Source organism: Hemiscyllium ocellatum, chromosome 19 (assembly GCF_020745735.1).
Source record: "Hemiscyllium ocellatum isolate sHemOce1 chromosome 19, sHemOce1.pat.X.cur, whole genome shotgun sequence".
NCBI lineage: Eukaryota > Metazoa > Chordata > Chondrichthyes > Orectolobiformes > Hemiscylliidae > Hemiscyllium > Hemiscyllium ocellatum.
Genome location: NC_083419.1, coordinates 21,210,100 through 21,224,692, shown reverse-complemented (window position 1 = coordinate 21,224,692; position 14,593 = coordinate 21,210,100). Strand labels below are relative to the sequence as shown.

General features: G+C 37.3%; 1 protein-coding gene across 1 annotated transcript in view; it reads right to left on the bottom strand.

Moving 5' to 3' along the window:
- The window catches only part of tbc1d15 (TBC1 domain family, member 15), a 45,192-nt gene that overhangs the window by 24,069 nt on the left and 6,530 nt on the right, over window positions 1-14,593 (bottom strand). The window contains exons 2-5 of the mRNA XM_060839750.1: window positions 12,929-13,024; window positions 8,886-8,960; window positions 6,281-6,422; window positions 3,487-3,700 (exon numbers count right to left, since the gene is read on the bottom strand). Coding sequence (XP_060695733.1) covers window positions 3,487-3,700; window positions 6,281-6,422; window positions 8,886-8,960; window positions 12,929-13,024 — 527 coding nt within the window. The remainder of the gene's footprint in view (window positions 1-3,486; window positions 3,701-6,280; window positions 6,423-8,885; window positions 8,961-12,928; window positions 13,025-14,593) is intronic.

Here is a 14,593-nt window from a genome sequence, read left to right as displayed (position 1 = left end):
GCTGCCTCACTTTCCAGAGATGCTGCCTGACTTGCTCAGTTTCTTCAGTGTTGTGCATGCTTGTTTTGGTCCTTTGATGCTATGTGGTTAAAAGTACATCAACAGTCTCTAGTGAATAGTTCAGTGACTGACTACCATGATAACCAAACTGCAAAAATAAAACTTATGGTGTATCAAGCCAAGTCTCACTTTGGAATCTGACTTGACCATTATTACTATCAGCTGGGAGCATAACAACTGAGACAAAAACTTCTCAGCAAACATTATGTGCAAACTTTACATTAGAATATTTTAGAGCAATGTAGTAAATAGAAGTATCTAACCATATTCAATGATGTTTCTGGCTTTCCAAAATGAAGATCTTCAGTACAAACCAACATCAGTCCAGATAACTGAAATAACTCGCTCTCCAACCTGGAGATCTTCCAGGGGCCACAGATTACAGTGTGCAGCAAAGTTCCTAAAACGTAAGCAGGCTTAAAAGAATCACAGGACTGAGTTATACTATGCATTGGATTTCCTAAACCATCCCCTCCTCCTCACCAGCTAAATGGAGAATGGGAAGGCAATTTGTTAGCTATTTTACAAATGTTTTTAGTTTGCGCAATTGGTCTGAAGTAAATAATGAGCCGTGATTTCTCACATGAAAATGGCAAACATTTCATAAAAATAGAGACAGAGATGCTATTTGGCCTATCTAACAAAACTTCAATGGAAAATGTAATTTCTCAGCCATCTCCTTAACATACAATTGTTTGATTGTTGATTTCCTTACACATTGCATTGGTTTGTCTTGCATCAGCTTCATAGGATATATTTGGCACTCACTAATGGCAGCCACAATGCAATTTAACAAAATGACAATTAATATCAGTCTTACAGTTTATTCCATCCTCCAATTCTCCAACAACAGGTGATGCTTCCTCACAAATTAGATCAGGGATCAGTCATGTTCAAATTGAAAGGTGGACTATACTTGATGATATAAATAGCTCACACTTGTGCTTATCTCCTGTTTTTAAATATCCTACAATTGTGCGGGAAATAGTACAACAGCACAGTCATAATATTTAAATAATTAATATATGTACATATATGGGATTCTATTTATTTGAACCTGTTGTTTCAGATCATTCCATCCTGCTTCTATAATTTATCAAAAGAAATTTATTAGCTTTTCTGCCTAAACAAATAATCTGAACAGTCCAACGTATTTTTACAATTCATTTATGATTTTAATGTAATCTACAATATAACATGCTGACCTTTATAATTAACAATCATTTTTAAATTTGCCTTGATCATTATTGCATATTCAATTTATGATATTAACAGTAAGTTAGAAAGAGTCTGACATGAGAGTGAGGTACACATAGTTCATTAAATCATATAAACATTTTGTGATACACTGAGACATTTCATAAAGAAAACCTGAATAATGAACAAACAACTTAGAAATGTGAAAGATAAAAAAGGGACCAAGTTGTGCATCAAACAAAGACTAGTCATTTGAATTGATTTGATTTATTATTGTCACATGTATCTCGGTACAGTGAAAAATTTTGTTTTACGTGCAGTACATGCAAATAATAATACAAAGATGCACAGTGATTGAATTGAGTGAGGAATGCCAAGTTACAGCTGCAAAGGTACATAAAAAGCAAGCTCAACATGAGATTTGAAATTTGACAGGCCCATTCAGAAATCTGAAAACAGCTGGCCTTGAACCTGTTAGTACGTGTTTGTATCTTCTGCCTGACGGATGAGATCGAACGAGATCAAAACCAGGATGGGAGGGGTCTTTGATGACGTTGGCTGCTTTTCCGAAGCAGCGAGAAGTGTAGATAGAATCAACCGATGGAATGCTGGCTTGCATGATGGACTTGGCTGTGTTCACAACTTTCTGTAGTTTCTTATGGTCCTGGGCAGAGCAGTTGCCACACCAAGCAGTGGTGATGCATCCAGATAGAATGCTTTCTGTGGAGCCTCTATAAAAGTGGGTAACAGTCCTTATAGACATAATGAATTTCCTTATCCTCCTGAGGAAGAGGAGGCACAGTTGTGCCTTCTTGACTGTCACATCAACGTGAGTGGTCCAGAACAGATTGCTGGTGATCATCATTCCTAGAAACTTACACTCTGTCATCTCCACCTCAGCTCCATTGACGTAGATAGGAGCTTGCCTTCCTCCTGTTTCCTGAAGTCGACGATCAGCTCTTTAGTTTTGCTGATGTTGAGGAAGAGATTGTTATCTTTACACCATGCCACCAAGCTCTTTCTTGTATTCTGTCTCATCACTATCTGGCCTATAACAATGGTGTTGGTAGCCTTTTAAAACAACATATTATACTGCAACATGCTATTAGGTTTGTGCTCATTATTGGAGAAAGACGACGACTGAGCTTCCAACCTAAATTGTCGAATTAAACATCCAGTGAGATCAGGTTTTGGTTAGCTATCAGAGATCAAATTATAAGCAAATGCCCTCTAGTGGCAGTATATGCACAACTACCAGTTAACTGCTGTTCCAGTATTTCCTAATTTGCTTGAAGTTTAGAATTTTAAGTTTGTTTTTATTTGTATTGGCATTATAATAAATACTTTAAAAATCAACTACACTGATCTCCTGGCAAGACTGTATTGGAACTAATAACAGCTTTACTGTAAAAACTAAGAATTCTCAAACCTCCTTTGGTCATGATAAGTTTGATATAAGAACATTAACAAAAGATCCTTCTGCAGAAATGCAGAATTGCTATGTATTGCCTAAAAACTATAAAATCACCAACTGTATAGACTGGGAGAAAAATCAAATTTGTTTTGTATATCAACTAAGTATTTCAATCTGAATTATGATTTGGAGATGCCGGTGTTGGACTGGGGTGTACAAAGTTAAAAATCACAACACCAGGTTATAGTACAACTGGTTTAATTGGAAGCACTAGCTTTCGGAGCGCCACTCCACCTGATGAAGGAGCAGCACTCCGAAGTCTAGTGCTTCCAATTAAACCTGTTGGACTATAACGTGGTGTTGTGTGATTTTTAACACTGCGAATCAAATCTTGATTTTATTCACATCTTCAAATGATCCCATCCTCAGGTAGCTGCCTATTCTAAGAGTGTCTTGGCAGCGTCACCATGAATGGTCATTGTTGGGACTTGACCCGAAGTAAAAGAAAGCAATGTATGATTGTCACTCTCATAAAACAATACATCTGGAATAGTGGGTGAGGACGGGGATGGAGAGCTTGCCATGGAAATGGCCAATGGCATTACGTGCACCTACAATGAGCATGACACAATTACAAAATTGAAAAAATTACTCTTGAAAAAGATACTATGGGTTATATTAGCAGGAAAGAATTTGAAGTAATGTGAAACATGGGGAAAGAAATTAAAATTGTTCAGAAAGATGAATTTAAAGTGCTATCACAAAAATTATAGCAATAAAACGGAATTTTATGCAAGTATTCTTTAATTACTCACTCACTAAGAAGAACATATCGTTTAAGGCACTGCAGTAGAATTGTGCTGCCTCCATGATGGAAATGAAGAGCTGGCAGAAAGGTATCATCCCAAAGACAAAACACCATGTATGACCAGCCCATGCCTTTTGAATTTTTTTTAATGGATTTCAGGTCAGTCAGACTGAAGGAAAATGCCCATTTACTTCTTTTATTCATATTATATGTTGAATCATCTAAAAATGTAAAAATTAAATAGAAAAAAAATTTAGTTCTCAACAAAACAATCATCCAAGCATCACAAGGTGATGTTAAACCTGGAAAAAAATGTCATTACTGCTTGAAAACAATTACAGAAAGATCAATGCAACAGTCAACTAATTATTTCTAATTATTTTGTTCACAGTTCAGTGAGCATTATATTTTTGTTTTGTTATTGATCATGGGACATTAGTATTCTGGTTAGGTCAGCATTAATTCCCCACCCTAATTGCCTAGAAGGCAGTTGAGTTAATCATATTGCTGTGGGTCTGGAGTCATGTTTTGCAGACCAGTCAAGGATGCGAGATTTGCTCCCTGAATGACATTAGTGAACCAGTTAGGCTCTTCTCACAAATGACAATGGCTACACGGTTGTTATTAGGCTAGCTTTTTATTCCAGATTTTATACTGACTTTAACTTTCACCATCTATCTGAATCCATGTCATGGAGTCACAGAAATGCAGCACAGAAACAGATCCTTCAGTCCAACTCGTCCATGCTAACCAGGCATCCCAAATTAGTCTAGTCCCATTTGCCAGCACTCAGCCCATTTCCCTCTAAACCCTTCCTATTCATATACCCATACAATTACAGCATTTAAAAGGCATTTGGATCAGCCTCCACCACTTCCTCTGACAGCTCATTCCAAAGATGCAGAATACACTGTCAAAAAGTTGCTCCTTAAGTTCCTTTTAAGTCTTTCCCTGCTCACCCTAAATCTATGCCCTCTAATTTTGGAGTCATGAGGCTGAGAGGTGACCTTATAAAAGTTTATAAAAACATTAGGGGCATGGATAGGGTAAACAGACAAGATCTTTCCCCTGGGGTGGTGGAGTCCAGAATTAGAGGGCATAGGTTAAGGGTGAGGGGGGAAAGATTTAAATGGGACCTAAGGGGCAACATTTTCATAGAGGGTTGTGTGTGTAGGAAGGGGGAGTTGAAGTGGTTCTCTGCCAAGGACATGCAAGTCACGTGCCATCTCCACTGTCAAATCCAAGCCACCCAAAGACTGGAAGTGAAGTGCCTCATCTTCTGCCCTGGGATCCTTCAACCACACATCATCAACATCAACTTCACCAGTTTCCTTATCTCCCCTCCCCCCACTTCATCCCAGATCCAAACCTCCAACTTGGCACCGCCCTTTTGAACTGTCCTACCTGTCAATCTTCTTTCCCAGCTATCTGCTCCACCCTCCCCTCCGACGTATCACTCTCACCTCCTACCTGCACCTACCTATCACCTTCCTACCCCCACCCTCTATTTATCTCTCCGCCCCATTTCCTTTTACTTTGTGTTCTGAGAACTCTTTAATGTGATCTGCTTGATGACATTACTAGTGCTGGAGACCAAAGATCCCTATCATTAGTGTCAGAATCAAATTAATATTTGTGAAGGTGAAATCCATGTCACAGAGACTGCAGATCTTTAAGCAGTTTTTGTCCTGATCAGCAATTACCATCAAAACTTTGTTGTTGGCTCAAACACAGGTCATACACTACAAAATAGAGACGGAGTACCTTCTTGCTTTTAACAATAAGATAAAAAAAGTTATGGGACTTGGAGCACTTACTTAGCGAAGTTGCATGGTAACAAGCAACACACTTCATAACTGGCTTCAAAAGAAAATCTAACCCAAGTACTGCTGACACAGAGAAACTAACTTTCTGTTATATTACAATCTTATTGCAAGGCTTCAAAAACTCAAGCAGACACTTAAGTTCCCTTCCTATTCATTCCAATATTTCTAAACATCCCAATTGAAGTTTTATCTTTACCAAAAGTATTTCCATTGCTCACCGCTATACAAGGTTTAAATGCCTTATAATACATTACTGAGACGAATTATGATTGGATCCATTAAAGGCCAGTGAAGCTACAGAACAACTGTCAAATAATTTAAAAAATCTCTTAAAGCCAACATTTTTAAGGTGTCATTACCTACCGTCAAACACCTACTTTTTTCTCTTCATGCCTTACAGATTTGAAAGACAAATCTCTCTTACAAGTACCATTCCCTAGTTTCTTCCCACATACCCACCAAATTCACTATTGAACTTAGTGCCAAATTAGAAAGAGTAGTTTTGTCTTCACTATTGTAAAACTGCCTGGACTCCATTCCACACTAAAAGCAAAGATCACACTTTATTGGCTAAAGAATATGCATAAAGAAATCTTAGATGTTTATGACACACAAATACTAAAATGCTATATTACCAGAATGCGACTTTATATTTCATTTAGGGTGATTAATGATTTAATTATAATATTTGGTTCTTGTAGTGCTTCATGATATAACATTAAATAAATAATTTATTCAAATGCATCAAACATTGACTAAGAATATTCATTTTAAAAAGTGTGAAAAATATTCATCAAGTACTACCAGCCATGCCTTAAGTTTAAGGAGTAATTTTGTAAATTCCAATCCAGATATTGCCAATTCAAATTGCACTTGGTGCTGTTAAATGCATTAAATAATTTATTAGTTTCAAAGTATGTGTTCTTTAATGTAATGACTACATTGTAAACACTCCATTTAATGTATTTTACATACCATCACCATTTATAAAGGATTTCTTTTTGAAAGTAACGGTATTAACCATGTCCCATTCAGCTTCACAGCTGATTTGATTCATTGTACTCCTAGAAGATCTTTCTTTCGGACATTGATTCCATTCGACAACTGAACTAGAATCCTAAGACAAAAGTTTTCAATAAAAAGCATATTAATTTGAAATTCACTTGTAGCATTAAACATAAGGAAATAGCACCCGATAAATCCATGAGACATACGCCAGTCAAACAATATTTCAAAACACTGTAAGTAAAGTTTATTGGATGTTCAATGTGAAAAACAGTGAAATAATGTGAATTGTATGATACATTTTCTCGATTATTCGAACACATACATTACTATTTAAGCGATATTTTCAAAGTGCATATTTATTTTGTTCTCATTCTAGCTAACATTGGAAATTGTGTTATCTCCTCAGGAACCCTCACCCCAATCACCCTCCCTCTAAATATGCATTCTCAACCACTCTAAACTTGCAAATTAAACTCCACCTTGAATTTCCTCTCCAAATTTCCTCTATAGTAGGTGAGACTTGAGCTTGGATCTTCTGATCCAGAGGCAGAGACATTACCAATATGCCACAAGAGCTTATTTTGCAGATTTAGTCTAGCAAATGCTTACCACTTACACTACAGTAAAGCAACACAATTCATTCAGAGGTGAGAGACGAATGAACCCCCAAAATGGTTAAAAGTCACACAACAACAGGTTTAATTGGAAGCACACTAGCTTTCGGAGCGTCGCGCCTTCATCAGGTGGTAGCCACCACCACCTCCGTCAGTTTATTCCATACATGCACCACCCTCTATGTGAAAATCTTGCCCCTTAGATCCCTTTTAAATCCTTCCTCACACATCTTTAACCTATGTCCTTTAGTTTTGAACTCCCATACCCGGGGGAAAAGACTTTGACTACTCAATCTATCCATGACCCTCATCATTTTATTAGGTTCTACCACCGGATGAAGGAGGCTCCGAAAGCTAGTGTGCTTCCAATTAAACCTGTTGGACTATAACCTGGTGTTGTGTGATTTTTAACTTTGTACACCCCAGTCCAACACCGGCATCTCCAAATCACACCCAAAATGATGATCACCTAATTAAGCCAGTGTTTCTTTGAAGAATTAAAGCCATACAGACAGAGACATACATCATGGAAACAACCCTTTAGTCTAAGTCATCCATGCTGACCAGATAGCTAAATTAATCAAAACCAATTTGCCAGCATTTGGCCCATATCTCTCTAAACACTTCCTATTTGTGTACTCATGTAGATGCCTTTTAAATGTTGTAATTGTAACAGCCTCCGGCAGTTCATTCCATACATGCACCACCCTCTATGTGAAAATCTTGCCCCTTAGATCCCTTTTAAATCCCTCCTCTTGCACCTTTAACCTATGCCCTTTAGTTTTGAACTCCCATACCCAGGGGAAAAGACCTTGACTACTCAACCTATCCGTGACCCTCATCATTTTATTAGGTCCTATAAGGTAACCCCTCAGCCTCCGACGCTCCAGGGAAAACAGCCCCAGCCTATTTAGCGGTTCCCTATAGCTCAAATCCTCCAACCCTGGCAACATCCTTGTAAATCTTTTCTGAACTATTTCAAGTTTAGCAACATCTCTCACAGTAAGGAGACCCCAGAATTGCTCACAGTATTCAAAAGTGGCCTAACCACTGTCCTGTAAACTGCAACAACACCTCCCAACTCCTATACTCAATGCACTAACTAATAAAGGCAAGCATACCTAATATGCCCTCTTCACCATCCAAGGAACTATGAATCTGTATTCCAAGGTCTCTTTATTCAGCAACACTCCCCAGGACCTGACAACTAAGTGTATAAGTCCTGCCCTGATTTGCCTTACAAAAACACAGCACCTTATCTCTCTCAACTGAAGTCCATCTGTCACTCCTCGGCACATTTGTTAATCTGATCAAGGTCCCATTGTACTCTGAGATAACTTTCTTCACTATTCACTACACCACCAATTTTGGTGTTATCTGCAACCTTACCTCCTATTCAAATCATTTAAATAAGTGACAAAAAGGAATGGATACAGTACCAATTCCTATGTGCACCACTAGTCACAGATCTCCAGTCCAAAAAGCATCCCTCCACCACCACCTCTTGTTTATATTGTTTATATAAAACGTTTATATAAGTCTCTCGACCAAAGTAAATTTAAATGGAATCCATTTGGTCGACCAGAAGATGAGCTATAAGCATTTTGATTATACATTTAAGTTTAAATTCATTGCAATGAGATCCTTTGTTAAAACTAGAATTTTGGTATGCCAGGTTTTGACAAAACAAGATGTACAAGCAAACTATATCATGAAACACAAACATAGAAAGAACATATAATTAAGGTGCAAATCACTTTTTAAACCACTGCAAACATTTGAAAGTGAATAGGTGAATGTCCGTTAGGCTCACTATCACATTGTACAAATGTACCCCACCTAACATGTCATTACACATAAAACAATAACACTGTATAGTTACAGTTCCTGTCAATCTGCTCACATCACCAAAAATGTATTTAAATCTAATTATTCCATTTGATTATGTGATAAATTACCTTGCCTGCACAAAAAATGTTTGAAGAATCCAGAGAGTCATCCACTGGTGACCAATCCACTACAGCCCCAGTACCCTGAAAGAAAAAGTACGTAAAAGACTACAGCCACCATCGACTAATTAACCTGTATGAAAACGTCAACAACAAACTACTTTAAATTTGAATTTTAAAAAAATGTAGAACATCCTTGCAAAAAGATATATGAACCCATTTATAGCAGAAATGACTATCAATTCATTTAGTAATTTATACATTGTAGATTCGGTCTAATACAAAAAGTGTATTAGGAAAGCAGTTCTATCATGAAGGAATCATCTCAATTTAGACACTTATTAAATAAAGGAGAAAGTGAGGTCTGCAGATGCTGGAAATCAGAGCTGAAAATGTGTTGCTGGAAAAGCGCAGCAGGTCAGGCAGCATCCAAGGAACAGGAAATTCGACGTTTCGGGCATAAGCCCTTTATTAGGAATTCCTTATAAAGGGCTTATGCCCGAAACGTCGAATTTCCTGTTCCTTGGATGCTGCCTGACCTGCTGCGCTTTTCCAGCAACATATTTTCAGCACTTATTAAATAAAGCCAGCAAATTAGTTCACAAAAGTTGCACAAGCAAGCCTGTATTGGTATTGTTCACAGGGAACCAGAGAGCACACTATTTTATAACAATAGGAATGTTTATATAGAAAACAACTTTAGTGACATGGATTTGCTGATGAATACATCAAGTACATTTTTGTTAAAGAGTAATGTGTTTTTAAAAGTGTCAGCATTTTGGCAAATTACTTCCACAACACTCCATTATTGTGTAACAACAGAGTGGCATTTGACACATAAAATTATACCTTGTCAGTTTTAGAGGATAAAAAACAAGCTAATGTAATCAATATTATCTATTAGGTGGTAGCTATCAGTACTGTGCAGGGGGAGCAAGTTTAACTGTCTAGCAAATCAATTCACCCATCAGTCATGCTTGTTGACCTACATTTCATGGAGTGGCACGGTAGCTCAGTGGTTAGCACTGCTGCCTCACAACACCAGGGACCCAGTTTTGTTTCCACCTTCAGACAAACATGTGTGTGGAGTTTGCACATTCTCCCCGTGTCTGCGTGGGTTTCCTGCAGGTGCTCCAGTTTCCTCTGACTATCAAAAGATGTGCAGGTTAGATGGTTTGGCCATGCTAAATTGCCCATAGCGTTCAGGGATGTGCAGTTTAGGTGCAATAGTCAGAGGTAAATATAGGGATCTGGACGAGTTACTCTTCGGAGAATCGGAGTGGACTTGTTGGGCCGAAGGGCCTGTTTCCACACTATAGGATTCTATGATTTGCTCTAAGTCCAACAATGAATTGATTTCAAAATTCACATGCTCGTTTTCAAATCCCTCCAAGGCCTTAACCTTTCTCAATTCTGCAATATCTGCCAGCCCCACAACACTCTGAGATCTCTGCAGTCCTCCAAATCTTGGCACTTTTTCATCCTTTGGGTAAACATATCAAGCCCTAGATTGAGGACTTTCAAATTCAATTCTTAAAAAAAATTTTGCAAGGTGCGACAAATTAAATAGATATGTAGTTACTATGGTCAAGAAGGCTCTCCTTCCTCAGGCGGCTCATGAAATTTGGCAACTTCTACAGATGCACAATTGAAAACATACTGTCTGGGTGCATAACAGCCTGGTATACAACTGCTCTGTCCAGATCGTAGCAAACTACAGAGGGTGGTGTGCACAGTCTAGGCCATCATGGGAGCCAACCTTCTATCCATGGACTCAATGTGCATGGCTTGCTACTGCAGAAAGGCTGCCAATATTATCAAAGACTCTTCACACCCCCAGTAATGATCTCCTACAACTTCTTCCATCAGGCAGAAGATACAGAAGCCTGAACACACGCACCAGTAGGTTCAGGGACAGCTTGTTCAGGCCGTTGTGAGACGACTGAATCAACTCTCTAGCTTCAAATAACGCTGACCTTGCTAATGTTGATCTCTCTTGTACAACCTGTGCAATGATACCTGTATTCCTCTATCTAAATCTTTTGTTCTATACATTCTTGCTTACTATGATCCACATGCACTGCTCTTAAACAAAGCTTTTCATTCAAATCGGTACAAGTGACAATAAATAAAATTAAACATATCTGTTTAAAAACTTAATTCCAATTCTTACAGGGTTTTCCATCATAAATGGCTTTATATAATTGCACTAATTAATATAATGACTACACAGGAAGTTTCCATGTTAAATATAAATTACAGGAAGTGAAGATGTGAAATGTTTGCAAATGGTTCCTCTTGTTTACCATTTAATTTCTGCAAGTTCTTACTGCATCTCAATTCTGTAACTGTTGAATTTACCCATGAATTTTATTTGCTTCCAGACTGAAATCTCTAAGGTAGATTAACTAACCGTAGAGATCAACCAGCTGGGTTTTCAAGATGCTGGTTGTTATTTTTCAAATATACTAAAAGAAAGCCACAGGCTTATTGTCACCTGCCCCTTCCCTATTGGTGCCACCTCATACTCATTGCAAATCTGAACTGAATTTACTTACAGTTCCCCGCAGACATGACCTTTGGAAATCTATACCATATTTAAATATTAAGCTATATTATTAACTACACAGGTTTCCTAAAGTCTCACTTCAGGTTAACCTTGTACAAAATTTCCTACCTACCTAATCTCTTTGGATACAGCTGTTGTATTCGAATAGACCACAGTCCTAAATTGATCCTACAGCTATCACCACCATCACGACACCTTCAAACTCAACTGCATCCTGTACTTCCATGTCTTCAACATCATGGATGATCCAATGGTGAAGAAAATTCACCTGCTGAATTTCAGATTACCTCAAGCCATCTAGGTGTATAACCAATCCAAAAGATCACATACAACAGTAAAAGGATCTAAATATTTAGATGAGAAAACACTGACAGATTGTATTGAATTGGAGACAGTAGTAAAGATTAGCAATAATTGCAGAGCATTGTGAAGGCAGAAGTTGAGAAACAGGCTGCCAGATCTGAAATTTCAGTGTAATCACAAGATGCAAGATAAAGCTTGTGCTAAGTTCTGGTTAGTCAAGCCATCAAGGATTTTGGACCAAAGGAAAGTTGGTCCATTGAGTAGCTATGATCCTATTCAATGGATGAATAATTCTATCTTCAGTCCCAGGATGTTATTTCCACAGCCAAGTCCTTTGCCAGTTTTCTCGTCAGCCTATACTTTGGCGGAATTACTGCTACTACTTGACAAAAATGGTGGAAGGGAACAAACTAAGGTTGAAATCAGTATTTACTAAATACTGTCCTTGGATTGTTTGGAAATAGTCTTGAAGATGAATCAAACCTTGGGGTGCACAGGGCCTCACTTAGATTAAACATTTATATAGTTCCAAGTACTCATTGTAATCTTTTAGTATAGACAAAATATGTTCAGATAAAAGCTCCACATTCTTCCAGAGAATGCAAACAACTGAATGTAATTTAACTCCAGTGCACGTTTCAAACGGAAATGATCTTCTAACTAAAAACAACATGTGACTTTTCCGCAGCATGTCTATACCAAGATTGATTTGGTCAAGAATCATTTGTAGCTTGGGAGTGGCAATACATCTCAAATGGATGAACTCATGAGCAATCATTAATCGATGACTAACAAATCTGGATGGTCGAGAGCCATAACTACTTCCAAGGATATTGACGTTTAAGGAGATTAACAGTCAGTCAGTGACAGTCTAGGACTCACAAGGTGGCAACAAAACATGCACTGGTGTAATGTCACATTACATGGCTTAGATTTCAACACTTTTCTTTTCCGAATGCAGGTTACTTGGTAAAAACAACAAACTCTGCGATTAAAAATTGCAAAAAGGGATGGAAAATTTTGGAATTATTACAACCAGCACCACTAGATTTGACATTGTGGAAAGAAACTAAATGTATTCATCAAATGCAAAGTTGCACAATCTCACCCAATTATTGTAATTGCCTTCTATTGTAAGGATGTACAGTAACCAAAAAACCAAATTGATTGGCTGAAGTACCTTATCAATCAACCTCAGTATTCCTGGAAGTGTATCTTGTTCACCAATTCTTTCAGAGCATGCATGAATAAATACTCCATCTTGTTCATATACAACCTGAAATAACAAAGACGGAACAGAGTTTATTTTAAAGTTTGGATTTGGTTGAATGTATAGCATACAAATGAAAGGCTGTCCTTCAACTTTGCTGCTTTAAAAGCTTGTCCAGAATTAAGTCAAATGCTCAACAATTGTAAAACTGGGCTAAACCATTTTGCGTGGCTGCTGGCTTAATGATGGTTCTCTCAACCTGAGTTTGAGGAGATCTTCAGCATCGTGGTGGGAAATTAAATTAATAAACTATCTGCCTGTCCAGAAAAATCATAAAAGATGACATAGCAATATTCAAAAAGGAAATCAAGAATTTTCCAACATTGTGACCAAAGTGTATCCCTCAATCAAATCAGACAAAGCAAATTAAATGATTATTGTTGTTTCTGGAACCTTGCTGGTTGCAAACTGTCTATTGAATTTGCCGACATAACAACAGCCACTACAATTTGTACTAATTTGCTTTGAAGTATTTTAGGACATCCAGAGGCAGGTCAGAAATTACTTGCTGCGTTCGCGCGCACACACACACACACACGTTGTAAATGCTAATTTATTTGGTTCATGTGAAACTTACTTCATATGTTAGTACGTTGACATTACAAACGACAACCATATTATAAATCAATATATAATTTGACTAAGTACTATTATACAAACAGATTAAAATGGTTAAATACTAAAAGCAAATTACAAACTCTTTACAATACAGCACTCAAACTAATTTTCAAATAAGAAACATTGACTCCATATAAATTTGGCACACTTAGTGAATTCACTTACAAATCACTACATATATCAAACAATATCACAAGAAACTTAAAATATTATTTTGAATTACATTACACATCCAAAACTGATTTAAAAAAATGCAAATTCAGCTTTCTTTATCTCAATAGCTACATGTATAGAGATAGCTCTCCAGCATCTAAATGTTTGGTCCTTCTTTGCTTAAATTCAAGCAGAATATTAACTTTTCAAATAATTTAAAACCCAAAAACACAGGAACTCTTCGGCACATTTTGAACTATCTACAACAGAGATTTACAATTTCTACTATCAAAAGTCAGCAAAGGATACCTTCCTCCACTAAAATAAGAAAAATAGTGCAATTTAACAAAAACTTGTATTTGCATTACACTTTTAACATTGTAAAGTGTCCCACAGGAGTCTAAAGCAAAATTTGACTGGCCACAAAGGAAATATTACTGTAGATGAGGATGAAAAGGTAGGCTTTATGGAATATATTGAGAAGTGGGGAAGCAAAGAGACTTAGGAATGAAGTTCTCAAGCTTTTGCTCTTGGCAGCTGAAAGAATACTCAACAATCGTGAAGGTATTAAAATCAACTATGCTAAATGAGTCAGAAATAGAGAAGCACAGGTTTCTCAGAGTTTGGAGACTAGGAAGATTCCAGAGATAGAAGGGATCAAGGCAATCTAGAGTTTTGAAAACATGTATGAGAATTTTAAGATTTTAATATTCCTTCACAAGTACACAATGTCAGCCAACGAACACTGAGGTGACAAGTTATCAGAAATTGTATTAGTCAAGATATTGGTAACAGAGCTTTAGA